The following is a 25,470-nucleotide window of genomic DNA, read 5'->3' as shown; positions in this document are numbered from 1 at the left end:
CTTGGTAACTAATGGCAGCCAGCAAATTGCTTACTTATAATCATGACCTTTTCAAAGACATGCTGAGTGTGCTCAGATTATTGTCTGCTTTTAATTGCATCACAGGTCGTACTTGAGCTTTATTTAAACTACCCATTAGATGAACGGTTCTGACTTTTGTCCTGCAGATGCTGACCTTAGCCCCTTTGAATATTCTCTCTCAATATTCCAATGCATTTTCCTGAATACTCTGCACAACTGAGAGTTTTGTTTTTCCTTTCCTTATCATTAGCAGGTCTACCTCCTCTCACCATTTCACTTCCTGTGTTTCTTGATACCTCATGTTGTTTTTCTCAAGACAAGTAGAAGCTTACTTTGGCCAATGGGTCTATCTTTAATAAAGGGTGGGAGAGGGAATAAACTATCTTGCTCTCAGAACACGAGATACCAGCTCTTCTTACTTTCCACATATCTTCCCCAATCACTTGGAAATTTAAAAGTGTGTAAAGATGCATAGACATGACCTGCTTTTCTTTTCACTCTCATCTAAGTTTGAAGCCTTATAACACCTGGCATTTCAGTTTTATATAGCCTGGACCTGAAAGCCACTCTCTACCAATTTTTCCTTCTGTATCTCACTTTGCTGTCATAACTGATCTTCGATACCAACCATGTTCCCATGTCTGTTCATGGCAGGAAGAGGACTACCAATTTATGGCATAAAAGGCTAGAAAACATAATAATATCATAATAATATCAGTTGGCAGCTGGCACAGAAAAGGTTAACATGACACAGATGTGAACACTGAGTTGGTTAAGAGTGATGGTATATTTTTCACAGTTGCTAGGTGATGAAAGAAGGGTTCAGATTAGGTACTTGGTGTCAAAGTAAGAGGCCATACACAGAGTTCAACCTTTTGGCTGCTATAGATCCCTTATAACAACATAGAGGTCCACATCCCCAAAATATGCTCTCTTCCAATTATGGAGACCCATGGTGCCATTTGAGGTACTCCTGACTGAACTCCCCTATGCTTTGGAACAATTTTATCTATGTAGATTTTCTCAATGTTTGGTCATTGATAGTCTTTGAGCAAACACCAAGATAAACCCCTGGATGCATCTCTGAGCTTTATATCCTATGATCAAGTTCTTTAAGCCTTGGTTCTTTCCTCAAGCTCTTGCAACCATTGCTTTATTTTACCACCTCTGTGTATCTTTGTAATTCTCTGTGTCAATAGCATTGAAGAGAAAAACATCTGTCTAGTCTGTGTGTTGCTTCTACTCCAAAATTCCTTCTAATTTCTATCTGTGATTTTCTTTACACTGGAGTTTCAAACAAGAAGACTGGAAAAAGGCATCAGTTTGGCATTATGTAACAGAAGACATCTCAGACATTAAAAAGTTAAGAAACACTGATTTAGGCCTTTATAGGGCCTTAGGCACTGTGTCGGTTGTAGTCTGGAGTGCTCTTCTGTTCTCCAGTGGACCATAGCTAAAGACAGCAATGCAATTATCTGAGAAGAAACAAACAAGAGCTGTCCTCATTTTTGACAGGCCTTCTGGTATGCCATCACAATGTGCTGCAGAAAGACAAAGTGCTCCGGCAGGGCCATCTCAGACAACACAATCACTCTTGATGGACCTCCGTCTCCTCAAGCACAGAATGAACAGAGAGGCTCTGGTGAACCTTTATCTAAATGGATTGGACATTTTTCTTACTCAGAGTTCTCTTATGCACAGCCTGCTTTCTGTGAAGTTTCAGAATAAATCCACCTCTTGGCTCTTCACTCAAGACCTTCTATAAACTAGAGCAGAGTTCTCTGCAGCCATTTTGTCTTTCTCGCTGGAGTCCAGTAGACACTCCGGTTGAACTTTGCATCAGTCATTTGAGCACCCTCTGCTGTTACTGGCATCGAGCCTTTGTTCAGGACTCTGGAAAATGCTTAAATCTCTTCCTGCAGAGAGCAGCCATCCATGTCATCGGCTTTCAAGATTTAATTGATATAGCACATCCCCCTGTGCTTCTTGTTTTCATTCTGAGCAACTTCTTCCTGATCAGATTTTGTTTCGAGAAGTCTATGTGCTCTTACTTAGTTCATGTTTTATTTTGGAATATATTATTTCCTGATTAAGTTACATGCGTTCCCGGAGTTAAAGATCCTTATGCTTTGCAGGATTTTTCGGTGCCTAAAAGCATAGTGCCTGTGGTCAATAATTAATGATTATGAATCTCGAGATGTTACACAAATGCTGGCTTGGGATTCTATTGCTGTACACAGAGGGAAGCTAGGAGTAGGAGTCAACAAAGAGCAGCTTCCATAGGTAAAATGCTGAGGGTCAGACACTAGGGAAGGGACTTGGTAGTCACAGCTGTAGACTGTAGACTTGTGGAACAAGAGAATAATGGCTCCAGGCTTCACAGAGGCTGATGTGCTTTACTGCTCAGTCAAGGTTTATTCCTTGGACTTTGAGTGCTGGCTGCCTATCTGTGAGATTTACTAGACCCTCGGCTCTTCCCTCTGCTCCTTCTCAGGAACTTTCCTACTGGCCATGGCTTCTAGCTCTCCCTTTCAGCTCTTGGTGGCCTCTTGGTTTTTTTGGTTTTTTGGTTTTTTGTTTTTTCAGGCTCCTCTTTCTCCGGTTTCTGCTCATGGAAAGTCTCTTAGGCTATCCTCTTGCTGATGCTTGGCAGGGCATGGGGGTGGGGGTGGGGCAGAGGCGAGGCATGCTCTGGAGCTGAAAGTCATGGAGCCTTTCTGTTCTTTGCAACTAGTTCATCCCCCTCTACCAACGAGGAAGCCATTAGCAGGCAAGGAAAGATTGCTTAATAGAAGCCTTTATTGGGACATACTATTGTCCCAATTTACAGCAAAGTCCCCCTAGACTAACCCAAAAGGCATGGACAGCAAGCCTGACTATGTTAGCAGAAGAGGATTGTGTATAGGTGTGGTTCTATCCCAGAGCCCCTAATGTACACCACTTCTGCTTCCACTGATCACAAACCCACGTTTGAGCCAATCACCACTCTTCCTAGGCACGGGTCACAAGCTTCACACTTCATCATTGCAGAATCTCTGGAAAGGTTGCCTTTACCGAACCTAAATGAGAAAAGCCACAGGGCCTCCACAGCTCATTTAAATTCCAATGAAGTTTGGTTTGCTTGAAGAGAAGACCTCCAAAGCAAGGCTCCTGAATTGGCAGTCACAGCTGCACTGGCCACTTCGATGGGAGTGCATTTTTACTCAGACTGATATTGAAGGGTCCAAAATAGAACTACTTAGAAAAAAAGACCATCAAGTTGTCAATACAGGGGTGCTTGGCTCACTATTCTTTACCTTAAGCATCTGCTTCCCTGGGAGAAGGTTTATGAGCTGATAATCACACAACCAACCACCTTGTATCTGACAACTTTTGCACATTTTGAACATCAATGGATCTTTATAACACAGATCTAGCAAATTAACATTCTCATCACTTTTATCAGTGCTTAATTCCCAGCCAAATACCTTTAAGCAACATTGGGTTCTATGTATTAGAAAGTCATAATAGCCTGTTTATATCAAACTAAAATCTATATCACAGAAATAAAAAAAGGCACACCCTGAGCAAGCTGTGGGAAGTGTGAGTTCCCTCTTAAAATACTGGGGCAGAACCTGCTCAGTCATTTAACTTATTTAAAGTACAAACTTGTTCAAATTCCTCAGCTGCAAATTTGAAAGGATACTCTTTATTTCTTGATTAAAAGAAAAAAAATTCATTTGAGTAACTAAAACCATGAAAGGGGGAAGTAGATTAAACAGTCTTTTATTTAGTCTAAGAAGTGGCCATAATGATACATTTCCATTTCTCCCACCTTAAGGTATAGTGCCTTTGCAACATATCCCATCTTAGAAATTAAGCAGCAGTAGATGATTTAATTGTGTTTTGGTAGAGACTCTGGGTTGGTGCACAAGAGTATTCTTTAAGCGATCAGTTAAAGCCTGGTGCTGAGCTATTTCCTGTCCAAATTTCCAATCATCTGCTTATTCGTTCTATAATTGCTTCTATTCTGCCTCCCTCCTCTGTAGTGTCAGCTTCATGATGGCAGCTGTGTTGCCCACGATGATGTCTGCCTTGTCTTGGCTACTCCCTGTGGCCACATTTAAGTCTATACTGTATCATTAGAATCTGGGTAGGTGCACATCCATCTATATATATAATGCAGATGTGTGTGTTTATATTTATTTTATATGAAGGATCTAGCAAAATCATTTCCCCCTTACTTGCCCTAAGCCATCATACTTTTAAAAACAGAAAAGGTTTCCTATTGCGATGTTTTAAATTTTTATCTTGCTCCAAGTCACAAAGTTCCTCAGGGCTGACTTGAAGTGAGAGGAGAAGCCAGCACAGGTTCCAAACAGCTGAGCCCATTCTCCATGAGGAAGATCTCTAGGGAGCAAGTAGGTGCAATACCTGGGTTCCAAATAAAATACTTCTCAAAGCTTCTGCATGTTTTTACAATTCAAAAAAAAAAATCAAAGCTTCTTTTCTATTTAAAATAACTTGCTAAATAAATTATTAAAACCCGTATTTGTAGAGTTCAGGCATACTTTATACCTTATGTTTTATGGTTCTTAAATTTTCCCCTCTGTGGGAAAACACTGAAATAAAGTAGTTATTCTCTCTAGTACTGTACCATGGTGTGTGTCTTCTCAGAAGTAAAAATGCCCTTGTATAGTTGAACCAAAGAGTGGACCACTGCCATTGTATTGTCATACCCAAGCCATGTCCATTTCCATCTGTGTCCATGGCCACTATATTAAACTCAACCAACCCAGATCGATTGTGGAAAGCAAGGATCCCAGCTGTGGGCATCAAGGGAAAACATGTCCTCAGTCGCTGTCCAGTGTGCTGAGGAACCAAGACCCTGCACTGTGTTCCATCTTGTGGGTAAAAGCAGTGGTGGCCATGGAGAGCCTCCCAGTGGGTTCTCTCGCCTTCCTTCCAGCCTGCTGCTGCAAGGCTTATTCCACATTGCCCTGACTGTTACTGAAGTTTCTTTCCCTTTTCCCGGTGATTTCTGCAATGACATAAAACCGATTGAAGACATTGAACTCGAATATCCTTGAAGCCAGACTTGTCCCGGGCATTTGAGAAAGCTCTCTATCATTTTGCTTTTATCAGACTGAGTGTGAGAGCTAAGCAGCCTTCAGACAAGGAGTGCTTTCAAGTCTGCAGTTATTTTGATTGAGGGAAGCTGAAGTTTTTCACGAGGGTATGTCTGGCAAAACTTTTGGTAGGGTGGGAGTTAAAATAGGCCACACTGTAACCACATGTGCCTCTGAGGTCTGCAGAACGGGAGCCGTGCTGATGCTGTGTACTAATTCCACCAGCAGAAACACTTCCCACCACCAATGGGCTGATAGTAATATCAGGTTTCCACAAGGGCTGCCTTAGGGAACTATGTCACCTGATAGTCAAAGAAATCTTGTCAGTTAGTTATCATTGAATCCCATGGCACTTAGAACCATTAAACCACAGGCCAAGTGTCACCTGACTGCTAAATGGCCCCACCACTTTTCAAACTCAGACGCGTCTAAGTCCTTGGCGGGTCCTTTGACTACTTCAGGGCAGATGTTCCTGATCCAGGAGCAGATGGGAGCATAGATGAGGGTACAAGCAGACAAAATTTCTTATGGAAAGAGCTGGTCATAGTGGTGCATTTCTATCGGTCCAGTTCTCAGAAAGGCAGGAAGATCAGGAGTTCAAATCTAATCTAAACTACATAATGAGCTGCAGGCTAACCTGGGCTATGTGAAATCCTCTCTCAAGATAAAATGAAACAAATAAGTTTTGTATGCAAACATGAAAGACTTATTAAATTCTCTAGTCACATACTTCCAGAATTCTCAATGAGGGTGGGGAATCAAACTTCAACATCTTCTCTCCGCCCTGGCTTGCCATTCCTCATTACACTCTGAATAGAAAATAATACAATATAGTATTTTATTCTGCCACTTATTTATAAGAAGGAGGAAGCAAAGAAATCCAAGTAATGCATAAAATAAGAAAAATTGACTTTAGAATTATTAGAGTTGTTTAACATAAAATATTGACAGGGCAGAAAACGTTTATGAAGAATTCCAAAGATAGAGCACAAAAGTGTTTTGTTCATGATTCAAATGAATAGTTTTCCAATTATACCAGGGTAACTGCCATTTCCTAAGAAAGTTAAGAAAGTAGTAGTAAAGCATGCTGCTTTTTTGTAAGAAAATTGCTAACCAGTTAATTCCAAAGCAATTTCAATTATCTGCCCTTTGCTCACCATAGTGCACCCTCCACTGAAAACTCAGAGACAAGGAATCTTCCTTAAAGTCAAAGCAAGGGTCCTGAACCTTTTATTGAAAGGTAATTATAAAGGGAAAGACTTAGAAAACACTAAGTGACATGCTGTCCAGAGTAGACAGAGCTCTCCAACATGGAGACAAACGACATTACTTCACAAATGAAGGCCACTTGTAGATTATAATGGCAACTTTAATTTCGGTAGCCACTTCACCACTCTTTTGATTTTTCACTGTAACTATTTGCATATTAAGACCATATTCTTTTCTTTCTTTTTCTTTTTTCCTTTTTGGTTTTTCTTTTCTTTTTTTTTTCCTTTTTATACTTTTATTTTATTACACATGTATAAAACAAACTACATACAGCAGGGAGAACCATGTGACAATCATGAGAATAATGAGTTCTATATATGTTACATTCATAGTGACTTGGCCATCTGCATTCGTCTCCTTTGAAGTAAGTGTCTTTCCTGTCTTGTTGGGTCTAGATTTCTGAATGAGATTCAATATCTATCTTATCTCAACTCTAATAGCTTAACTACTTTATCTTGATCTAAAACGATCTTGTCCCCTAACCAGCTAACCTTGATTATAGAACTATATTATCTTGTCTTCAATGCCCCTCAGAGACTTGAGAAGGAAAAAAACTTAAATTCCTGAGTGAGTCAGCAGTGTGGGTTAGCAGTTTCCAAAATGTACAAATTGACTTAAGACAGTTTACCTCCTGACCAGTCACCCAATACACTGTATAACGTTGGAGCCTCATCTTCAGCTTTCTGGCCTAATATTTCTGCCAGACTTGTTCGCAGGGCAGGAACTATTGAGGACTTGCTTACCCTGACTTTGCAGAGTGTGGCCATCAACTCTGCCTGCATCTAAGTCGCCCATTTTTAGGAAGATTCTGTTAGTGGTGGAACAAGCACATTTTGCCCAGTGGTTATTTTGCCACCTTTGAAGCCATGTCCATAACGAGGCTCTTTGATGCTCATCGTCTTCTTTGAAGTTGGCTGGGTGTTGTCAGGAGTTAACTTCTCTTGTTGTCTCTTTTTGGTTTTTCAAGACAGAGTTTTTCTGTGTAGTCCTAGCTGTCTTGGACTCATTTTGTAGACCAGGCTGGCCTTGAACTCAGAGATCTGCCTGCCTCTGGCTCCCGAGTGCTGGGATTAAAGGTGTGCACCACCAGATTCTAAAGTTTGACATTGTCTTGTACTAATATTTTTAGAAATCAATACTAAATTTCAAAAACCAAAATTTCAAAAAGTCCTTGAAAATAAACTCTCCAATTATTTATTAATGAATATTCCCACTTGATCCCATTACATGCATAGTGACGTTCCCATAGGCTGATTTAGTACTTTCTTTTTGAAACTTTCCAATTATCTAGCCTTAACTAATTTAACTACCAGTGATAAGATTGCAACATGAGTTAATTTAATTAAATTATTTCTGCTTAGCCACATTTCCAATTTTTCTCATGATATGAGTCCTCAAATTATAGTGTAACAGAGGATCTCTGCTATTAAGAATATTTTGTCTCTTCTTCATGATTCGTGTTGTCCTTTTTTTAATTTTAATTGATGCAGATTACATCCTGTTTGTTCTCTCTTCACTCGTATCTTTCCATTCCCACTCTTCCTTCCTCTTCCACCTTGTTCCCCTCCCATAGATCTCTGACAGAAGGGGACCTCTTTCTCCACCATATGATCACAGCCTATCAGGTATCATCCAGATAGTCTGTTTCCACTTCTGTGTGCTGCCGTGCTTCCCCACCAAGGGGACTTGATCAAATTGGGGAGCACCAGAGTTCGTGACAGAGGCTGTCCCTGCTCTCCCCACAACTGTGGTGAACGAGCTGTCCATTGGCCAGATCTGAACAGGGTATGGAGAAAGGGGAAATTTTGCTCCATTGTTTGTAGGTGTTCAAACTTGTACAACCACTTTGAAAATCAATCTGGCTACCTCAAGACTCAGCTATACCACTCATTGGTGTATACTTGAAAGATGCTCCACCATACAACAAGGGCATTTGCTCAGCTATAGTCATAGCAGCCTTATTCATAATAGCCGGAATCTAGAAACAACCTAGATGTCCTTCAACTGAGGAATGGATAAAGAAATTGTGGTACATTTACACAATGGAATACTATTCAGCTATCAAAAACAAAGAAATCTTGAGATTTGCACACGAATACATGGAACTACAAATGATTGTTCTGAGTGAGATAAACCAGACCCAGAAAGATACATTAGCTAAACACAGATGCCCTCTGAGAGACTCTACCCAGTGGTGGATCAGGACAGATGCTGGGACTAGCTGCTGGACTCTGAATGAGAATTGTATGGAAGAATGGGGATTATTTAGTTAAGGGTTTGTCTATCTTGTAGATTTTTCTCAAAAGAGCAGTTCTTGGTTGTGTTGATTGTTTGAATTGTTCTCTTTGTTTCTAGTTTATCAATTTCCACCCTGAGTTTGATGATTTCCAGCAGTCTATTACTCTTGGGTAATTCTGCTTCTTTTTGTTCTAGAGCTTTCAGGAGTGCTATTAAGGTGCTAGTATGAAATCTCTCCAATTTCTTTTAAAAGGCACTTAGTGCTATGAACTTTCCTCTTAGCACTGCTTTCATTGTGTCCCATAAGTTTGTGTATGTTGTGCCTTCAGTTTCATTGAATTCTAGGAAGTTTTTAACTTTTCTTTTTATTTCAACTCTTGCCCAGAGGTCATTGAGTAGGAAATTGTTCAGTTTCCATGAATTTTTAGGCTTTCTGTTGTTTCTGTTGTAGTTGAGTTCCAGCTTTAATCCATGATAATCTAATAAGATGCAAGGGACTATTTCAATCTTCTTGTATCTATTGAGGTTTGTTTTGTGACCAAAACAATTTTGGAGAAGGTTCCATGAGGTGCTGAGAAGAAGGTATATTCTTTTCTCTTTGGGTGAAATGTTCTGTAGATATTGGTTAGGACCATTTGATTCATGATATCTATTAGTTTCATTATTTCTCCATTTAGTTTCTGTCTGAATGATATGTCTATTGGGGAGAGTGGGGTGTTAAAGTCTCCTACTATTAATGAGTGGTGTTCGATGTGTGATTTAAGCTTTAGTAATGTTTCTTTTATGAATGTAGGTACTCCTGTATTTAGGGCACAGATGTTCAAAATTGAGATGTCCTCTTGGTGTATTTTTTCCTTTGATGAGTACAAAGTGTCCTTTCCTATCTCTTTTGGTCAGTTTTGATGGAAAGTCTGTTTTATTACATACTACAATGCCTACTCCAGCTTGTTTCTTGGGTTCATTAGCTTAGAATACAATTTTTCAGCCCTTTACTCTAAGGTAATGTCTATCTTTATCATGTGCTTCTTGTATGCAGCAGAATTATGGGTTCTGTTTTCATATCCATTCTGTTAGCCTGTGTCTCTTTATTGGGGAGTTTAGGCCACTGATGTTGAGAGATATTAATGACCTGTGGTTATTGTTTACTGGTTGTTTGTTTGTTTGTTTTAATGGTGATGGTTGTAGTGTGTGTGTTTTCTTTCTTTTGCTTTCACAGATGCAACCCCCAAAAATCTACCAACTCCTACAGCTGTTAAATACCTTCAGCAAAGTGGCTGGATACAAAATCAACTCAAAAAGATCAGTAGCCTTCCTGTATACTAATGACAAATGGGCTGAGAAAGAAATTAGGGAAACCACACCCTTCACAATAGCCACAAATAATATAAAGTATCTTGATGTTACTCTAACCAAGCAAGTAAGACTTGTATGAAAAAAAACCTTCAAATTTCTAAAGAAAGAAACTGAAGAAGACATCAGAAGATAGAAATATTTTCATGCTTATGGATTGGGAGAATCAGCATAGCAAAAATGGCCATCTCACCAAAAGCAATCCATAGATTCAATGCATTTCCCATAAATATTCCTACACAATTCTTTCAGACCTTGAAAGATAAATTCTCAACTTCATATGGAAAAAAACCCAGAATAGCTAAAACAATCTTGTACAATAAAAGATCTTCTGGAGTAATCTACATCCTGGACCACAAGCTGTATTATAGAGCAACAGTAATAAAAATAACATGGTACTGGAATAGCAATAGGCTGGTTGATCAATGGAATCAAATTGAAGACCCAGAAATAAATCCATACACCTATAGACACTTGATTTTTTACAAATAAACCAAATCCATAACATGGAAAAAAGACAGCATCTTCCACAAATGGTGCTGGTCTAACTGGATGTCCACACATAGAAAAATGCAAATAGATCCATATTTATCACCCTGTACAAAACTCAAGTCCAAATGGATTAAATACCTCAACAAAAAAAAAAACAAGACACACTAAATCTGTTAGAAGAAAAAGTGGGAAGAGCCTTGAACTCATTGGCACAGGACACAACTTCCTGAACAGAACACCAACAACTCAGGCTATAAGATCAACCATCAATAAATGAGACCTTATGAAACTAAAAAGCTTCTGTAAGGCACAGGACATTGCCAATGGGACAAAATGTGAGTCTACAGACTGGGGAAAGATCTTCAGCAACCCTACATCTGACAAAGGGCTAATATCCTAAATATATAAAGAACTCACAAAATTAAACACCATCAAACCAAATAACCCAATGAAAAAATGGAGTAGAGAGCTAAAGAGAGAATTCTCAACAGAGGAATATCAAATGGCTAAGAAACACTTAAAGAAATGTTCGACATCCCTATTCATCAGAGAAATGTAAATCAAAACGACTCTGAGTTTCCATCTTACACCTATCAGAATAGTTAATATTGAGACTATCAAGGCTGACAGATCTGGTCCTAGGGGACTGATACACCAACCAATGGCAGTGCAAACAGAGGCCCTGTACCCCATGTTTGGGTGTAGCCAATGGACACCTCATTCTTCACATGAGGAAGGGGTAGGAGACTGGGACTGCCTCTGGCATGAAGGCTGGTGCCAGGAATTTGATCACACTCCCTTGGGTCAGAGGCCCGATTGGAACACAGAGAAGAGGGATGCAGACTGACAGATAAGACCTGATAGGCTGTCAGATGGTCGGGGTGGGGCGGGGGAGAACCCCATCAGTCAGAGGTATAGGGGAGGGGAATAGATCAGAGGGGCTGGAGGGGGTGGGAACAGGAAGATAAGAATAAGGGCCTTACAATTTGAATGTAATGTGAATAAATTATAATTTAAAAATTAGGGGAAAAAACCCTCAAGTGACAGCATACAACAAGGATATTTGCTCAACTATGATTCCACCCAGTCAGAGATCAGGGTAGATACTTGGACTCAAAGCTAGACTCTGGGCAGAGAACTGAGAGTTGTAGGAAGAGTGGAGAAATGGAAGGTCCCATGGAGATCATCAAGGCCTGCGGATCTGGACACAGAGGGAGCCTGCACAAACTGATGCACCAGCCAAGAACAAAGCATGCAGAGAACCTGCACCCCCTGTTCAGATGTAGCAGATGAACAGCTAATGCTCCACGTGGGGAGAGGGGGAGGCTGCTGCTGAGTTGCAGGAGGATGACTCTGGTGCCCACAGTTTGGTCACTGCCCCTTGGAAAGGTGACCTAGTGGGCACACAGAGGAAGGGCATGCATACAACTCACAGGGCTTCACCCGGCTGCAAGTCAGGAGATTTAAACCACAGAAATTCATTTTCCCATAGCTCTGTAAGCTGAAAGTCCAAGATGGGGGCTGCCATCTGACTTTTAGAGAGACATTGACCCACCCTCTTGGCCTGATGTTACTTTAATTAACTTCTTAACAGCCTCATCTTTGAATATCTCCAGTGTTGGGGTTTCGAACAGATTTGACAAGAGACATTGTCAACATTTTATAACAGCTCAGGATGAAAGCAGCTGCTGGAACACCCATGTGAAAAATGCTGGAAAAAAGGGAATGTCTGGTACTGTTTTTGCATTTGTGTCATAGGGAAATGCCTGCCTACAAAGTACATTCTGGAAAGTACCTCTCAGACACCACATAAGTCAACAGGCAATTAGCCAGGTGGCTCACAGAGATTTCAAAAGATACTGGAAGCCTTCACTGAGTCACCCAAAGGAACCAGCCCACTTCAAGGGACGGTTTCTTTTATAGGGATGAACTAAAACATGCCAGATATTTTCTGAGGACATCAAATACAGTTCCAAATCTTGTGGAAAGCATCCCAGGGAACCTTCAACATCTTTACAGGACAAACCACGCTGTCGGTGGCTCTGAAAAACGAAGGTTGAAGCAGCTGCCCCAGCTGTGATATGAGGCTGAAGTGCCAAGAACACTGGATATTTCAAAGCCAGCCTTGCCTTACACCTGTAAACCTGCCCCTCCAGCTGTGTTCAAACACCTGGGCTGCTCACTTCACAATATGGTGCTTATGCCACTTTCCACAGGAGCAGCATGAGAACAAAAGGCTGGGGGGGGCATGTAAAAAGATTTTTTATTATTATTATTAGGTTGCTATTCTTATGAAATATTCATTCCATTTAGCAAAGGGATTGCTTTATTGTTAAAAGAAATTTTGTTAGGGGAACTTTATGAAAAAGGTGCTTACATTGCCTTTAAAACAACTGAACATGTATTTTGAGAAAAAAAATTAAAAGGACTGAGTTAGGAACTCAGAGCCATATTTTCCAAGAGTAAGGGAAAAACAGTCATCTCTCTGACTAATTTAAAATTCCGCCAGCAGGCTTTGAGCATTAATTATATGTCAGGCAGAATTTATCGTTGTGTACATGTGCTGATGTTAGAGAGTCCCCATTCCTCTTCTGCCATAACTTGGAGTTATTTGGAACCCAGGGTCCAATTAAGGTGTGTTGTGCAAGGAATACATGTTGGCAGTGCACAGCCCATCTGGAGCCTTACATTCCCAGATGGCCTCTGTGTATAACTTTCCACCTAGCTTTTTTCCCCTCCCCTTAGCCAATGCCACCCACTCCTATGGTTCTTTATGAACCCCAGCAGGCCAGGTTTTTCCACAGTCTAATGTTGGTCCTACTTTCTCAATTAAGGAGGGGATGGAGGAAGAGTGAGTGTGATGAACGGCTTGTATTCTTAGATCTCTCATTTCTATGAATGTTTTCAGTGAGGTGAGGAGGAGGAGGAGGAGGAAGGCTCCCAACCTCAGAACATTTCACACAAAACTGTATTTAGTCTAAAAAGATTTTTTAAAATTTAAAATTGTATGTTATAAGAAGAAAGGAAAAATAATGATTTTTTTTGGCGGAGTTTTTGGCAAGGAATTTTTAGGCTGCAGAACCAAATGAAACATGAGACTTGGAAGAAAAGAAAGCATTCTGAGATTGTGCAGCCTCAGCAGGTTAAGAAGCAGGGAATCAAAAAGATCAGATCAAGTAAAAATAGGATATGAAACTGGCAAAAAAGAAGAAGAAGAGAACAAGAAGAAGAGAAGAAGGAGGAGGAGGAGGAGAAGGAGAAGGTGGAGAAGAAGAAGAAGAAGAAGAAGAAGAAGAAGAAGAAGAAGAAGAAGAAGAAGAAGAAGAAGAAGAAGAAGAAGAAGAGAGAAGAAGAAGAAGAAGAAGAACCATGATTGCTAGGCTCCATGGCATTGTTGCTTTGGAAGTAAGCTTCAGCCTAGTTAGGCTATTAAGAAGTTCAGCCGCAGAGGAATGAGTAAGGGGTCAGAGCACGTGGGTTTGAATCCTCAGCCCACTGACTTTGGCCCTAGGTGAGTTGTTCAATGTCCATGAGTCACGGTACCCTAGCCTGTGAGATGGAGGAGTTCACAATACACAGATCTCATGTGAACTGCTTAATGCAAGAGGCAAAGGGCTTGGAAAACACTGCATGTAAGTGAATGAATGGTTGATGGCTGCAAGAAGAATTAAAAATACAGAGTCCTAGAGCTGGAATGTGGGTAGTGACCCTTACCACCACTCTATAGGCCTCCAAGCCCCTTGCCAGGGTTGGTACAGACAGAAAGTCAAGACCACCTTGCAGCGAATTTGAACACAGATCATAGTGTGAGAAGAGGTCAGTACAATGGTCAAGAATTCTGTGTTCCCATGACAGGAAAGACCCTGAGCAAATGTTTAATCTCTGTTCCCTTAACTAATCAAGTGAAGACTCGGACATAGGTCTCAACATGCTGTTCAACTCCATGCTTATGTGATATTAATTTCTGAAAATGTGATTATGATGAGTGTGTGTGTGTGTGTGTGTGTGTGTGTGTGTGTGTGTGTGTGTGTGACTAATGTGAAAAGGACAAAGAATAACCCGCAAGCCCAGGACATGAGACAGGGCAGAATGAGGTCAAGATTTAACCCAAAGAGGAACTGCAGGAGCAGAAGGAGCCTAGAGCTCAGGGAAGGGAGAAAAGCAGAAGGTGAGGCGGGAGGTGGAAGGCTTCCACAGACAGCTCGTTCTGTGGCTCCATGGCTATAATCCCTCCAGTGAATTAGAATGGTCGTGAGACGGAGACAGGTTCTGAGAGAGTTCACTCCCATCTATTCATGGCTTCATGTCTAGTTTGAAAAGAAAGTTTGAAACAAGAACTAAGCCACATTAAGGCCTTAGAAATGGGAGGAGGAGGACAGGTCTTCTGGTCTTAACATGTGTTATTCAGTCTACTTATGAGATTTGGATGCATGTGGGTAGATTAGCAGGGTGTGGTGAACTATACCCCTCAGAGGATAAGAGGAATGGATTCTAGTTTTCTTTTTCCTTACCGCTTGGCATAACTTTTCCCACTACAACGCCCCTTCGATACTACGAATGTTTCATTACAAGACGGTAATATCCATTGTTAGTATCACACAAGCTGGTTATACATACATGGCTAACTATTGTCTAGAAAATACACTCAAGGTTTTAGTGAAATATATGACTATGGTGTCCATTAAATATTTTAATCTAGCTATGACAATGTGTTATTACAACAGTGATTCTATATTGATACAGGCATGCAGATACTCTTGGGAGCCAACACTATATAGAAAAGAGATACTCAAAAACAAGAGAACAATCTTAACCCAACTCTTATGAGTCTAGAGTTAAGAATGCCAAGTTGAAGCTAAAGAGGTAGCTCTGTGCTTAAGAGCCCTTGTTGCTCTTACAATGGACTGTGCTCAGTATTCACATCAAAAGACTTACAATCACCTGCAACTCCAGATCCAAGGGCTCTGATGCCTTCTTCTGGACCCTGTGGCCACTGCACGCATGTGGCATTAACTCATGGACACACAAAGACAGATACAGGAAAGGGCACACACACATGCATACCCATACACACACATGCATACACACACACACACACACACACACACACACACACACACACACATACACTAATTAATCTTTTTTTTAACCTGTATTAATTTTATCACCACTGTGACAAAACTCACATGACAGAAACAATATAAAGAAGATATATTTTGTTCAAAGTTCCACAGGTGTGAGTGGATCAGACTGAAGGTGTCCCATTGTAGAAGACAGAAAGCAGAGCAATTCACACAGGAAGGGGCCAGAGCAAGATAGAACCTCCAGACCCTTAATCTCAGAGATCCACTTCTTCTGACCGGGTCCCATCTTCAACCGCTAAATGGTCGTTGCAGATTTTGAACCTTGTATCAAGGGATTAAGCCATTTGTTAGGTCTAATCTCACTACAGATTCCTAGACTCACCGAGAGGTGTGTTTTCCCAACCTCCTATATGCTTCTTAAGTCAATGAAGTTGACCATCAAAATGAGGCATCATGACCCAGGTCCTTATTGTGTGCTGGGGGCCTTTCTCTGTTGGAATGCCATGTGCATCTTCTAGAACAGCCTTCCTCTTACACTGACCCAGAATCTTCAACTGTCTCACTGTTTTCTTCAACCTGGATGAATCTGGTAGTTTTGAATAAAGCTTTCATCACTTTTTGTCTCTTATCTCTGCCCTTCCATACCCTCTAGTTATACCAGGGTAGATTCTAGAATTCCCTGGGACCTCTTAAAAATCAAATAAACCCTAGCGGTCTTTTCCAATTCGATATTTCATTTTACCCCTACACATTCCCACCCCCAACCATTCTCCAGCACCAGTGGGCTTTAACTTGGGAGCCATGACTTGGGTAAGAGATGAGTTAGTGGCTTCCTAATTGACTTCTGGTGTCCCTTCACTTTGGGGACTTCCATACACAGAGGGACAGAGAGACATTTGCAGATTACCAGTCCAAGTTAGGATTTTCCATCAACAATCCATTGTCAAGAATGTTGTGGTTACCAGTTACAAGCTCTTGGCCAGGTTGGGGTGTGAGGGAATGGGGTGTGTGTGGTGTCTTCATAGCGGGTGGTCTGGCTTTGGAGCCTCCTCTACCTACACATATGTGGTCAAACACAATTGCATTTAATGGCTTTATTTGAAACCTGAGAAAATGGTAGCCCTCCTGTGTTAAAGAGCTGGGGTACAGACTGCAGCCCACGCCTTTGCTGGTCCTTCTCACCATGACAGCCTTGACTTCTCTTTCTCTTCATATAATCCCAGGGTAAATGACAAGCTCTTTTACCGTATGGCAGGTACCCATTTCCTGAATGCACCTGACTCTCTACAAAGAACTCTCTGTATGCCTCCCTCCTCACTAAACTCTTCAAGAATAAGAGTCATAAAGGAAGCACTCCAGTCCCAGGACACGTGTGGCTTTCAAGAAACACATTTGAGAACATGTAGAAAATCCATAGCAAGAGTAGCGCTTTGTGTCGCACAGCCATCAGTCTATTTCCTAAAGAGCCTTGGAGAGTTCATCTGCAGTTGATTCCCAGAGGCTGAGACAAGAGATGCACCATCTCATACCCAGTATAAGATGACGTCTTTGTAGACATGTCCAAGGCAACAAGGATATATATGATCAGATCACTCAGCCTAATGATACGGGTCATCCTTTATCCAAAGCCATCCATCCTGTCTGCCACTGTAGCATAGTCCTCAGGTTCCTCAGGGTGTGTAGACACCCCTCTCACCGTGTTTCCCCTTTACTTAATCCTATATGTAGACCCTGAACAACCACACCATTGCTCAGTTGCTTGTATCAGCCTAAGATATTTCCTACGAACTCCTCCTTTCAGTTGCACTGACATTTGGCTGGACAAAGCAACAGATGGCACATAGGCCTATTCAGACTTCTAAATGAGTCAAGAAGTATGCTAGTTGCAATAAAATAACAATAAAAATTTTAGTGATATGAAAGAATATACATGTTCAAGGAAGCCAAGCCAAATCATTTTTTGAGACTCCCTTTGGGGCTTTTTTATGGTCCATGACAAAAAGCTATTTTTATTGCTTAAAGTTTTTTTTCTTTTACTCTGAAGTAGTTTAATGAAATTGATCACTCATCTAATTCATTAGATTTGGCTCCTGATAAATTTTTATTTATTTTTCAGTAATTGGGTTTGCCACATATATCCTCAGTGCTGCCACTGTAGATGTTAAAAAAAAATATTTTTACACTCTAAAAGCGATTCAAATAAACATGTGAAAATAAAACCAAGAAAAAAGAATTAAAATGGAAAGTATGGAATTTAGCATATTCATCAATTGTTTAAATTATTTTTGAGACAAGGTCATAGTGTACAGCCCTGGGTAGCTCAAACTCACCATGTCGACTAGATTGAGCTGGAACGTACAGAGATCTGAATTCCTCTCCCCCTGTGTGCTAGCACTAAGGGTGTGCACCATCACTCCCAGCTACCAATTCTTTTTTGTTTTGTTTTGTTTTTGTTTTTTATTTTATTAATTTATTCATATTACATCTGAATTGTTATCCCATCCCTTGTATCCTCCAATTCCTCCCTCCCTCCCACTTTCCCCCTACTCCCCTCCCCTATGACTGTGATTAAGGGAGACCTCCTCCCCCTGTATATGCTCATAGGGTATCAAGTCTCTTCCTGGTAGCCTGCTGTCCTTCCTCTGAGTGCCACCAGGCCTCCCCATCCAGGGGACGTGGTCAAATATAGGGCACCAGAGTTCGTGTGAATGTCAGTCCCCACTCTCCACTCAACTGTGGAGAATGTCCTGTCCGTTGGCTAGATCTGGCTAGGGGTTCAAAGATTACTGCACATATTGTCCTTGGCTGGTGCCATAGTTTGAGCAGGACCCCTGGGCTGGGCCGAGCTACCAGGTCTTACCATAGCAAGTCACAGGGCTAACGTTGCAAAAGCTTGGAGAACCAATGCTTCTTGGCTGCAACTTTCTTCACTTTCCCAGGTCTGAGTGTCCAAAGTGAACTCTGTTCCACAGAGTTACCTTACCCATCAGCCCTTTAGAAACAGCTCCTGGATCTTCTCACAGCTCAAAGCAGAATGACGAGAGACTCCCGTAAATGGCGGAAGACGTATAACTTCTCTGACTAACATGAGCACACAGCCCACCTGGCTCCCGCCTCATCACAGGGCAAACCACACAGCTGAGTTGACAAAGGCAGTGGAGGTCACATGGCAAAGTGGAAGATAAGAGATCTTTTTCAGAACAGAAAGCACGGTGTTCAAAACATTAATCCCATCCACCACCCAGTGTTCTAAAAACAATGTAATCTCTAAACAATGATTTAACTATTTTCTATGGATTCTCTTTGTGACCAGTCTTATATTTAAGTAGTTATAAACTATTGGTAGCCGGGCGTGGTGGTGCCTTTAATCCCAGCACTCGGGAGGCAGAGGCAGGTGGATCGCTGTGAGTTCGAGACCAGCCTGGTCTACAAAGTGAGTCTAGGACAGCCAAGGCTACACAGAGAGACCGAGTCTCGAAAAACCAAAAAAATAAATAAATAAATAAACTATTGGTATTGGTAAATAGATATTGCTTGATCTCGATTAATTGGAAACCACATATTTATCTTAACTCATACAGACATGCAATATTAACCCACTAAATACTTATGAAGAAGCAAATCTGTGTGTTAACAATGGACCAACCAAAGGGCTCTGTCAAGTCTACAAGGGGTGTGTGTGTCACATTCCTCAGTGTGAAGCACTAATTAAATCTCTTAGCCACACTGAATGTAAGATGAAATTAGCCACACTGTTAAAATATTAATATTAACAATTCCTTATTAAGTGTCTGACCTCTGCCTTTATCTCCCCCAAAGCTCTAAGTATCCTTGAAGAATCACATATTAGAACACCCTAGTGTTTTCTGACACTGGTTTGCTGCTTCACAGACCTCAGATCACATAAAACAGCAACAAGTGCAGGAGGAGATGTCGACCAGCAGGAGTCCTGGAGGGGCCTGAAGTTGTTCATAATGGTGGGATTCCATCCCTGTCTGTTAATGGAAGTTGGTACCTCTCTTCATGCACAGGGAGTTCGCAGTGGTGAAAAATCTCAGCCAGCCCCTATGTTGTAGGGTATACTGTGGAGAACTAAAATTGAGGGCAAAAAGACTGAAAAGAATTTTGAGGCAAAGGGGACTGGATGTGTGGTTTCTCTGATTTGTCCAGCTGGTAGACTGATGAAACGTGACCTCTCTCTCCTTTTTCCCGTGGCTCCAGCAGGCTGCCTGCCATGTGCCCAGATGTGGCTAAGTGCATGGAGAAAAATTCAGAACTGTCCTAATATCCAAGAAAAACCTCCATTTCGTGGAGGTTTGTAGTTTTTCTGAGCACTTCTGAGTCCAGGGGAAGCCACCTAATTTAGGGACATATCTTCCTGGCAGATGTGATGTCACCCAAGTTAAGCTCCCTTTATTCTTGCTTCCTGTCTTTAATATTGAACACAGTCAAAATCTTCCCAGCTGTCTGGGTTTTATGCGTGCATGCTCGTTTTCATGTTGCTGGGGTGCAGAGTTGGTACAAGCTCCTCAGAGTAGCTGGACAAAATTATATCAAGTGGAGGCACAGCTGGATCTTGCAGGCCACAGGATGAACAGTCTCTGAGATCTTGAGATTCGACTCACAGTCCAAGCATAATCACATTCCCTGCATCTTAAAAGCCTGTTCTTCAAATGAGTCTGATAGTTCTCAGTCCCTTGACCTTCACTTTCTATTTTTAAACATTTTATTTGGCAACCTCTTTCAAAAAGGATTACTGTAACGCTCAAGGAAGAGTTGCCAACTCACTTATAATTTCTTATAAACAGAAGCAATGAGCGAAAACCACAGCATGTAGGATTTGCCCATTCTTAGATGGAAGGTCACTGACACAACTGAGAGACACCCACTCCAAGCTGTACAGCCCAACTATCGCTGCAGTTGTTGAAAATTAGAGGCCATGTTAATTTTCATTACTAGGAAAAGCATCTGTATAATTGGCCCCTCATGGTCATCTCTCACACTGCATGCTTTTATTTCTGCCATGTGTAAAAACAAACTCCTTACACATAGAGTTTGAGCCCTGCCTCACCAGGAGACAATATGTTCTTGGCAGAATTAGGGACTTAAGTTGGCTACATTCCCCAAGAACAAACACAACAGAAGCCTCTGGGTGTGCTTAGCCCTGCTGCGTTTTACATCATGGTCACATATTCTCTATGCAAATCTTTTCTGCTTTACTCTGCTGTGGACAAGGAATCAAAATCATCCTTTCCTTCTTGAACTGGAAAACAGCAAATATAAGGCTTAGAAGAGAAATAAATTTCTTTCTGATAGAATAAAAAACAAAGGTATTACAACACCAATTAACTATCCAGTCCTGGCAGACCTTATGACATCAACCCTAAAACAGACCTTTCCTTTGGTTATTTTAGTAAAAAGCTGTGGGCTTCATTTGTGCAAAATAATATCTTTTCATCATATGTACACAGTAGTTCAGTGGTTATAGATTTGTACTTATAATCTGGAACAGGTTGATAATGTTTCAGAGCACAATCGACTCAATATTCAAAATATAAGGAAATGCTGACAGATACTGATGCGGGAAATATAAAATGTCTACTTTATTGAACCCAGATAAACTATAAAACAATGCACCACCTCCATTCTCAGAGAGCTGCAAGAATCTGAAAGGCATAGCTCTACATAAACTATCTTGAACTTGTACAAGGGTTTGCCTGACCTTGCAGCTTTGTGTTCATGTACATGGCCATGTGTTGTCATGGAATCTTCAAATGATGCCATGGCTCATTTATGACTTGTCAGGCACTTTAAAACTCTCATCATGGTGAACATAAAATCTTTTAATAGTTTGCGCTTCTCCTGATAATAACCAGGTTATTTGTGCAGCCTACCTTTCCTGCCATGCATAGTCAGCTCCCACGGCTGCTTTGTGTGTGTGTGTGTGTGTGTGTGTGTGTGTGTGTGTGTGTGTGTGTGTGTGTATGTGTGTTTCATGCATTCCAGGAGTAACTAAGTAACAAAGTTGTAATTCCTTTAGGACAATGAAGGAGGTGGTTAAGATGAACTTGCTTTGTGAGGCTTAAGAAATAAGGAGTCATTCACTTTTAAAACCACATATCCATCAACTGAGCTTTAAATGTACAAGAACAGAATGCTGAACAGGGTGAACAGATGAAAGCAAGCATTGCTAGAACCTCTGCAGGGTACCGTATGTTGGGCAAGGACACAAAACTGAAAATGAGGAATGACACCCTCTGTCAAGGTGCTGGCTTGATCTACACTCACCTTGAAGACAAGTCTTGGCCTGGTTGGGTCTCTGAGGGAGTTTGTAGATTGTGGTTATTGAACTCGGAGGATCCACTCTAAATGTACATAGCATCATTCCATGGTCTGGGCATCCCAAATACAAATGGTCCTTGGGGTCCTTGGAGATTCTTGAATACAAAGGAGAAAATGAGCCAAGCACAGTATTCATGGCTTGTGCTTCCTGACTGTAGATGCAATATGATCTTACTGCCTTACAGTAAGCCTTAGCTGCCTTACACCCCTGCTGTGGAGAACTGTACCTCAGACTCTGAGCTGGAGCAAACCCTTCCTTCCTTCTTTCCTTCCTCCCTTCAACAGATACTTTGCTTCCACAATGAGAAAGACCACTAATGCATCCTTCTGTTCTTTTGTTGGTCTGGTTGTTGGTTGGCCGGCTGGTTCTGCTTTTCTGTTGTGGATGCTGTAATGCCAAGCCTTGTTTTTCCAGTATTCTTGTCCCATGATGCTTTCCTAGCTCTTTGAACACCACTTTCAGAAGAGGAGAAAATTAAAGACTAATTAAGATTACAAGAATCAATCTCAGAGTGCTTAAGTTTCAAAGGAACTGTTCCTTTATATTCTACTCTTACGTTTTAGGGCATAATAGAAAAAGGAGATTTTAGCATATTGTAATTGCTTTCAAGGCAACATAAAATTGCCAAGTGGCAGACAGAGTAATCCAATCCCTGTCACTACTCCCTTTCCTTGCAAGTCTCTTCCCTCATGCTCTGTGACTTCCATGAGCAGACTGCCAGGCACACAGAAGCTGACATGTGAAAACTACAAAATACAGATGGGCTCCATGCTCCAAGGTGCTAGGCACCTGCTCAGGTCAACACTCTTCATTCTGTGCAGTTCTGTACAGTGAGGGTCATTATTTTACACATAAAAAGGAAACTACAGGGGCTGGAGAGATGTTTGGCAGTGATGAGCACTTGGAGCTCTTGCAAACAACAGGAACTCAGTTTCCAGTATTCACCTTGGGTGGCTCACAATCAACCTGTAACTCCAGTTCCCGGGACCCAATACCCTCTTCTGGCACTCAAGGGCACCTGCATACATATGGATACACACACACACACACACACACACACACACACACACACACACATACACACACACACACACACACACACACACACACACACACACACCTTAAAACAAAATATCTTTTTTAAAAAAACACAAAAATAATGTTCCAGTTTAAGTGACTTATAAGGTATAGAGCTAAGAATTGAATCCAGAAATGTCTGAAAACAAATAAAACCATCTCATGCCTTTTACAGTGTCTTCCTTTGGATTATTAGGGGACACTCTGAGGCGGGGTGGGATCCGTACATAGGTATATAATGTATCAGGGTAGGTAATTTTGACAAAAAATTGGGCTGCATAGTTAAGTTACCATATAGCATCACCCTTTCTTAAAATGTGATCCTAAATATTTGCCCAAATTTTAGTCTGAGATTCCGTAGCTTAAGTGTTTGTTACATAATTAAGAAGAGTGAAAGAAAAGAAAGTACGTCGGGAATTGAACTGAGAAAGGGCAGCGTTTTTATTGATTCTTCTCTCTTGGAGGCTCATTAGCTATCAGATGAAATCTGATGACTGCCAACAAATAAACAGCATTCTTCTCATTGTAAGCTGCTAAACTGCCCCCAGGTACCACATACAGATTAATGTGAAATGCACTTATTGTTCCTGCTGGAGGTAGTTTTTTGTTTGTTTGTTTGTTTTTGTTTTTGTTTTTGTTTTTTTTTTAGTCTCCTTTAGATACAAGACTTCTGTTTTTCTTTCCTTCAGGCTGCTACAGGATGCACAAGGCGAAGCCTGCTTTAAACACTGGTATCAGCAGCTGTTGGCCGCTCTCCAGTTCTGCGCAGGAGAAGCCCTGAATGAGGAGCTTTCCAAGGAGCGGAAACTTGTCAAACTCTTGGGTGATATTGGAGAGAAAGTCAAGTTGGCCAGTGACCCTCAGAGACAGGTCAGTGAAGAACTCAATCTTTAGCGTAATGTGAAATGTCTGCTTTGGACTCACCTGTTTCGGATTCATATCTTAGAGAACAAACTCCTCAAATGCACTTAGTTACAAAGCTTTTAAATTAACTATTTTTTTCATTTACTTTTCTTAAAGTTAATAACATTCTCAATCACCAGAACAAAAATGACTTTGTTGTGTAAGTAGCCATGTTTGACACAGACCAGTCATGGTAAGAAGACACAAACTTGAAAGAAGTTTGAGGGAAAAAAAAAAAAGAAAAAAATGATGAAACAACATTTCTTTATATATTATGTGTGTATATGTTCAAGTGTGAGTATGTGCACATGTGTGCAGGTGTTCCCAGAGGCCAGAAGAAGGCAGCAGATCCATGGTGGTGCAGTTACAGGCAGTTGTGGGTTGCCTGACTTAGGTTCTGGTGACAGAACTCAAATCCTCTCCAAGATGAGCAAACGCACTCAGCTTTTAGGCACCATTGCACGATCTCTACACACCTCTGAGGTTAAAGGTTTAACATAGTAACATCATCAAGTTTACAGAGAAAATCACAGTCTAGCTCTATGTTGTTCTAAAAATATTTGTGATACCAAATAAAATTAATTAAAGAAACATCACTAGTACTATAGGTAGTTATATTTTTGCGTTAATATGTATAACTAAAATATTCTGTCATATTCTCACCGACACAACTGCATCTACTATTCTTTCCCTTGTCCTTAATGAAGCACATTGGATCTTTTTAATTATCTGCACCATTGGGTCTCTTTGTTGATAGGGACCATTAAGGAATTTTTTTTAAAGTTTGATGTTGCACGCACAGGAGGTCAGTGGCTACCCACCCTTTGCATAAAGACCATTACTCCATAGCAGTGGAATACTCACCTCCAACAAGAAGTTAGGAATAGAAATATGACTGAATTGCAATATTGCCTTCAAGGAAACTCATAGCTCCAGCTCCTTTTCAGTGTCTAAAATCAGCAAGAATGCTCAAGACTATATGAAAATAGAACATACAAAGTACCTTGTTTGTTTCCCAAAGGAGGAGTTTACTGCTGGAAAAGGGTCACTACTGCCATTGATAAGAATGCCTGAGGCTACACCGATGTAGGAGGTGGCAGAACTCAGATGAGTAAATATGGAATATACTCTCTGGTGGGGAATATATGAAGACCGCAGTGGTACTTCAGACTTACCACAGGTAGCTCCTTTTGAGAACTTTGATTTCTCCATAGTGTTTCAAGGCATGTAATTATTTTCTAATGTTAGACAAAAAAAAAGTGACAGAAAATTAAATAAATTGGTAGAACTTCCCAGGAATTTAGATTTTTCTCATCTCCTGCACACTGTAGATAGATAGTCCCAGTACGGTCAAGATCTGGAATGACACTGGTGTAAGTGGCAGTGCTGAAAAAAACAAAGGGAGGAGGAGCAATGGAGAGCTATTTTTTTTTATTTTTACATTCTTAGTATACTTCAGTGGTTTTATTGTTGAGAATTCCATGCTTGCATATAATGTGTTTTTATCAAATCCATCCCTATTCTGACCCCTCAAGTCCTCCTGAGTCTTCCAGACCACTTTTCCTCTCAACTTTATCCATTTTTT

At 40.9% G+C, this 25,470-nt stretch overlaps 1 protein-coding gene across 9 annotated transcripts in view; it reads left to right on the top strand.

Annotated features, from left to right (window-relative positions):
- PIK3C2G (phosphatidylinositol-4-phosphate 3-kinase catalytic subunit type 2 gamma) overlaps positions 1-25,470 on the top strand; it is a 332,391-nt gene that overhangs the window by 190,865 nt on the left and 116,056 nt on the right. For 8 of the 9 annotated variants that reach the window (XM_084766217.1, XM_084766214.1, XM_084766215.1 and 5 more), the window contains one exon: positions 23,672-23,852. In XM_084766217.1, the coding sequence (XP_084622343.1) occupies positions 23,672-23,852 (181 nt within the window). Of the gene's footprint in view, positions 1-13,899; positions 13,990-23,671; positions 23,853-25,470 lie in introns of those variants that run through there. The other variant, XM_084766222.1, reaches the window with a different exon arrangement.

The sequence above is a fragment of the Acomys minous genome (genome assembly GCF_964271855.1).
Source record: "Acomys minous genome assembly, chromosome: 17".
Classification (NCBI taxonomy): domain Eukaryota; kingdom Metazoa; phylum Chordata; class Mammalia; order Rodentia; family Muridae; genus Acomys; species Acomys minous.
Note: the sequence above shows the minus strand (reverse complement) of the source record. Positions and strands in the feature narration are given on the sequence as shown.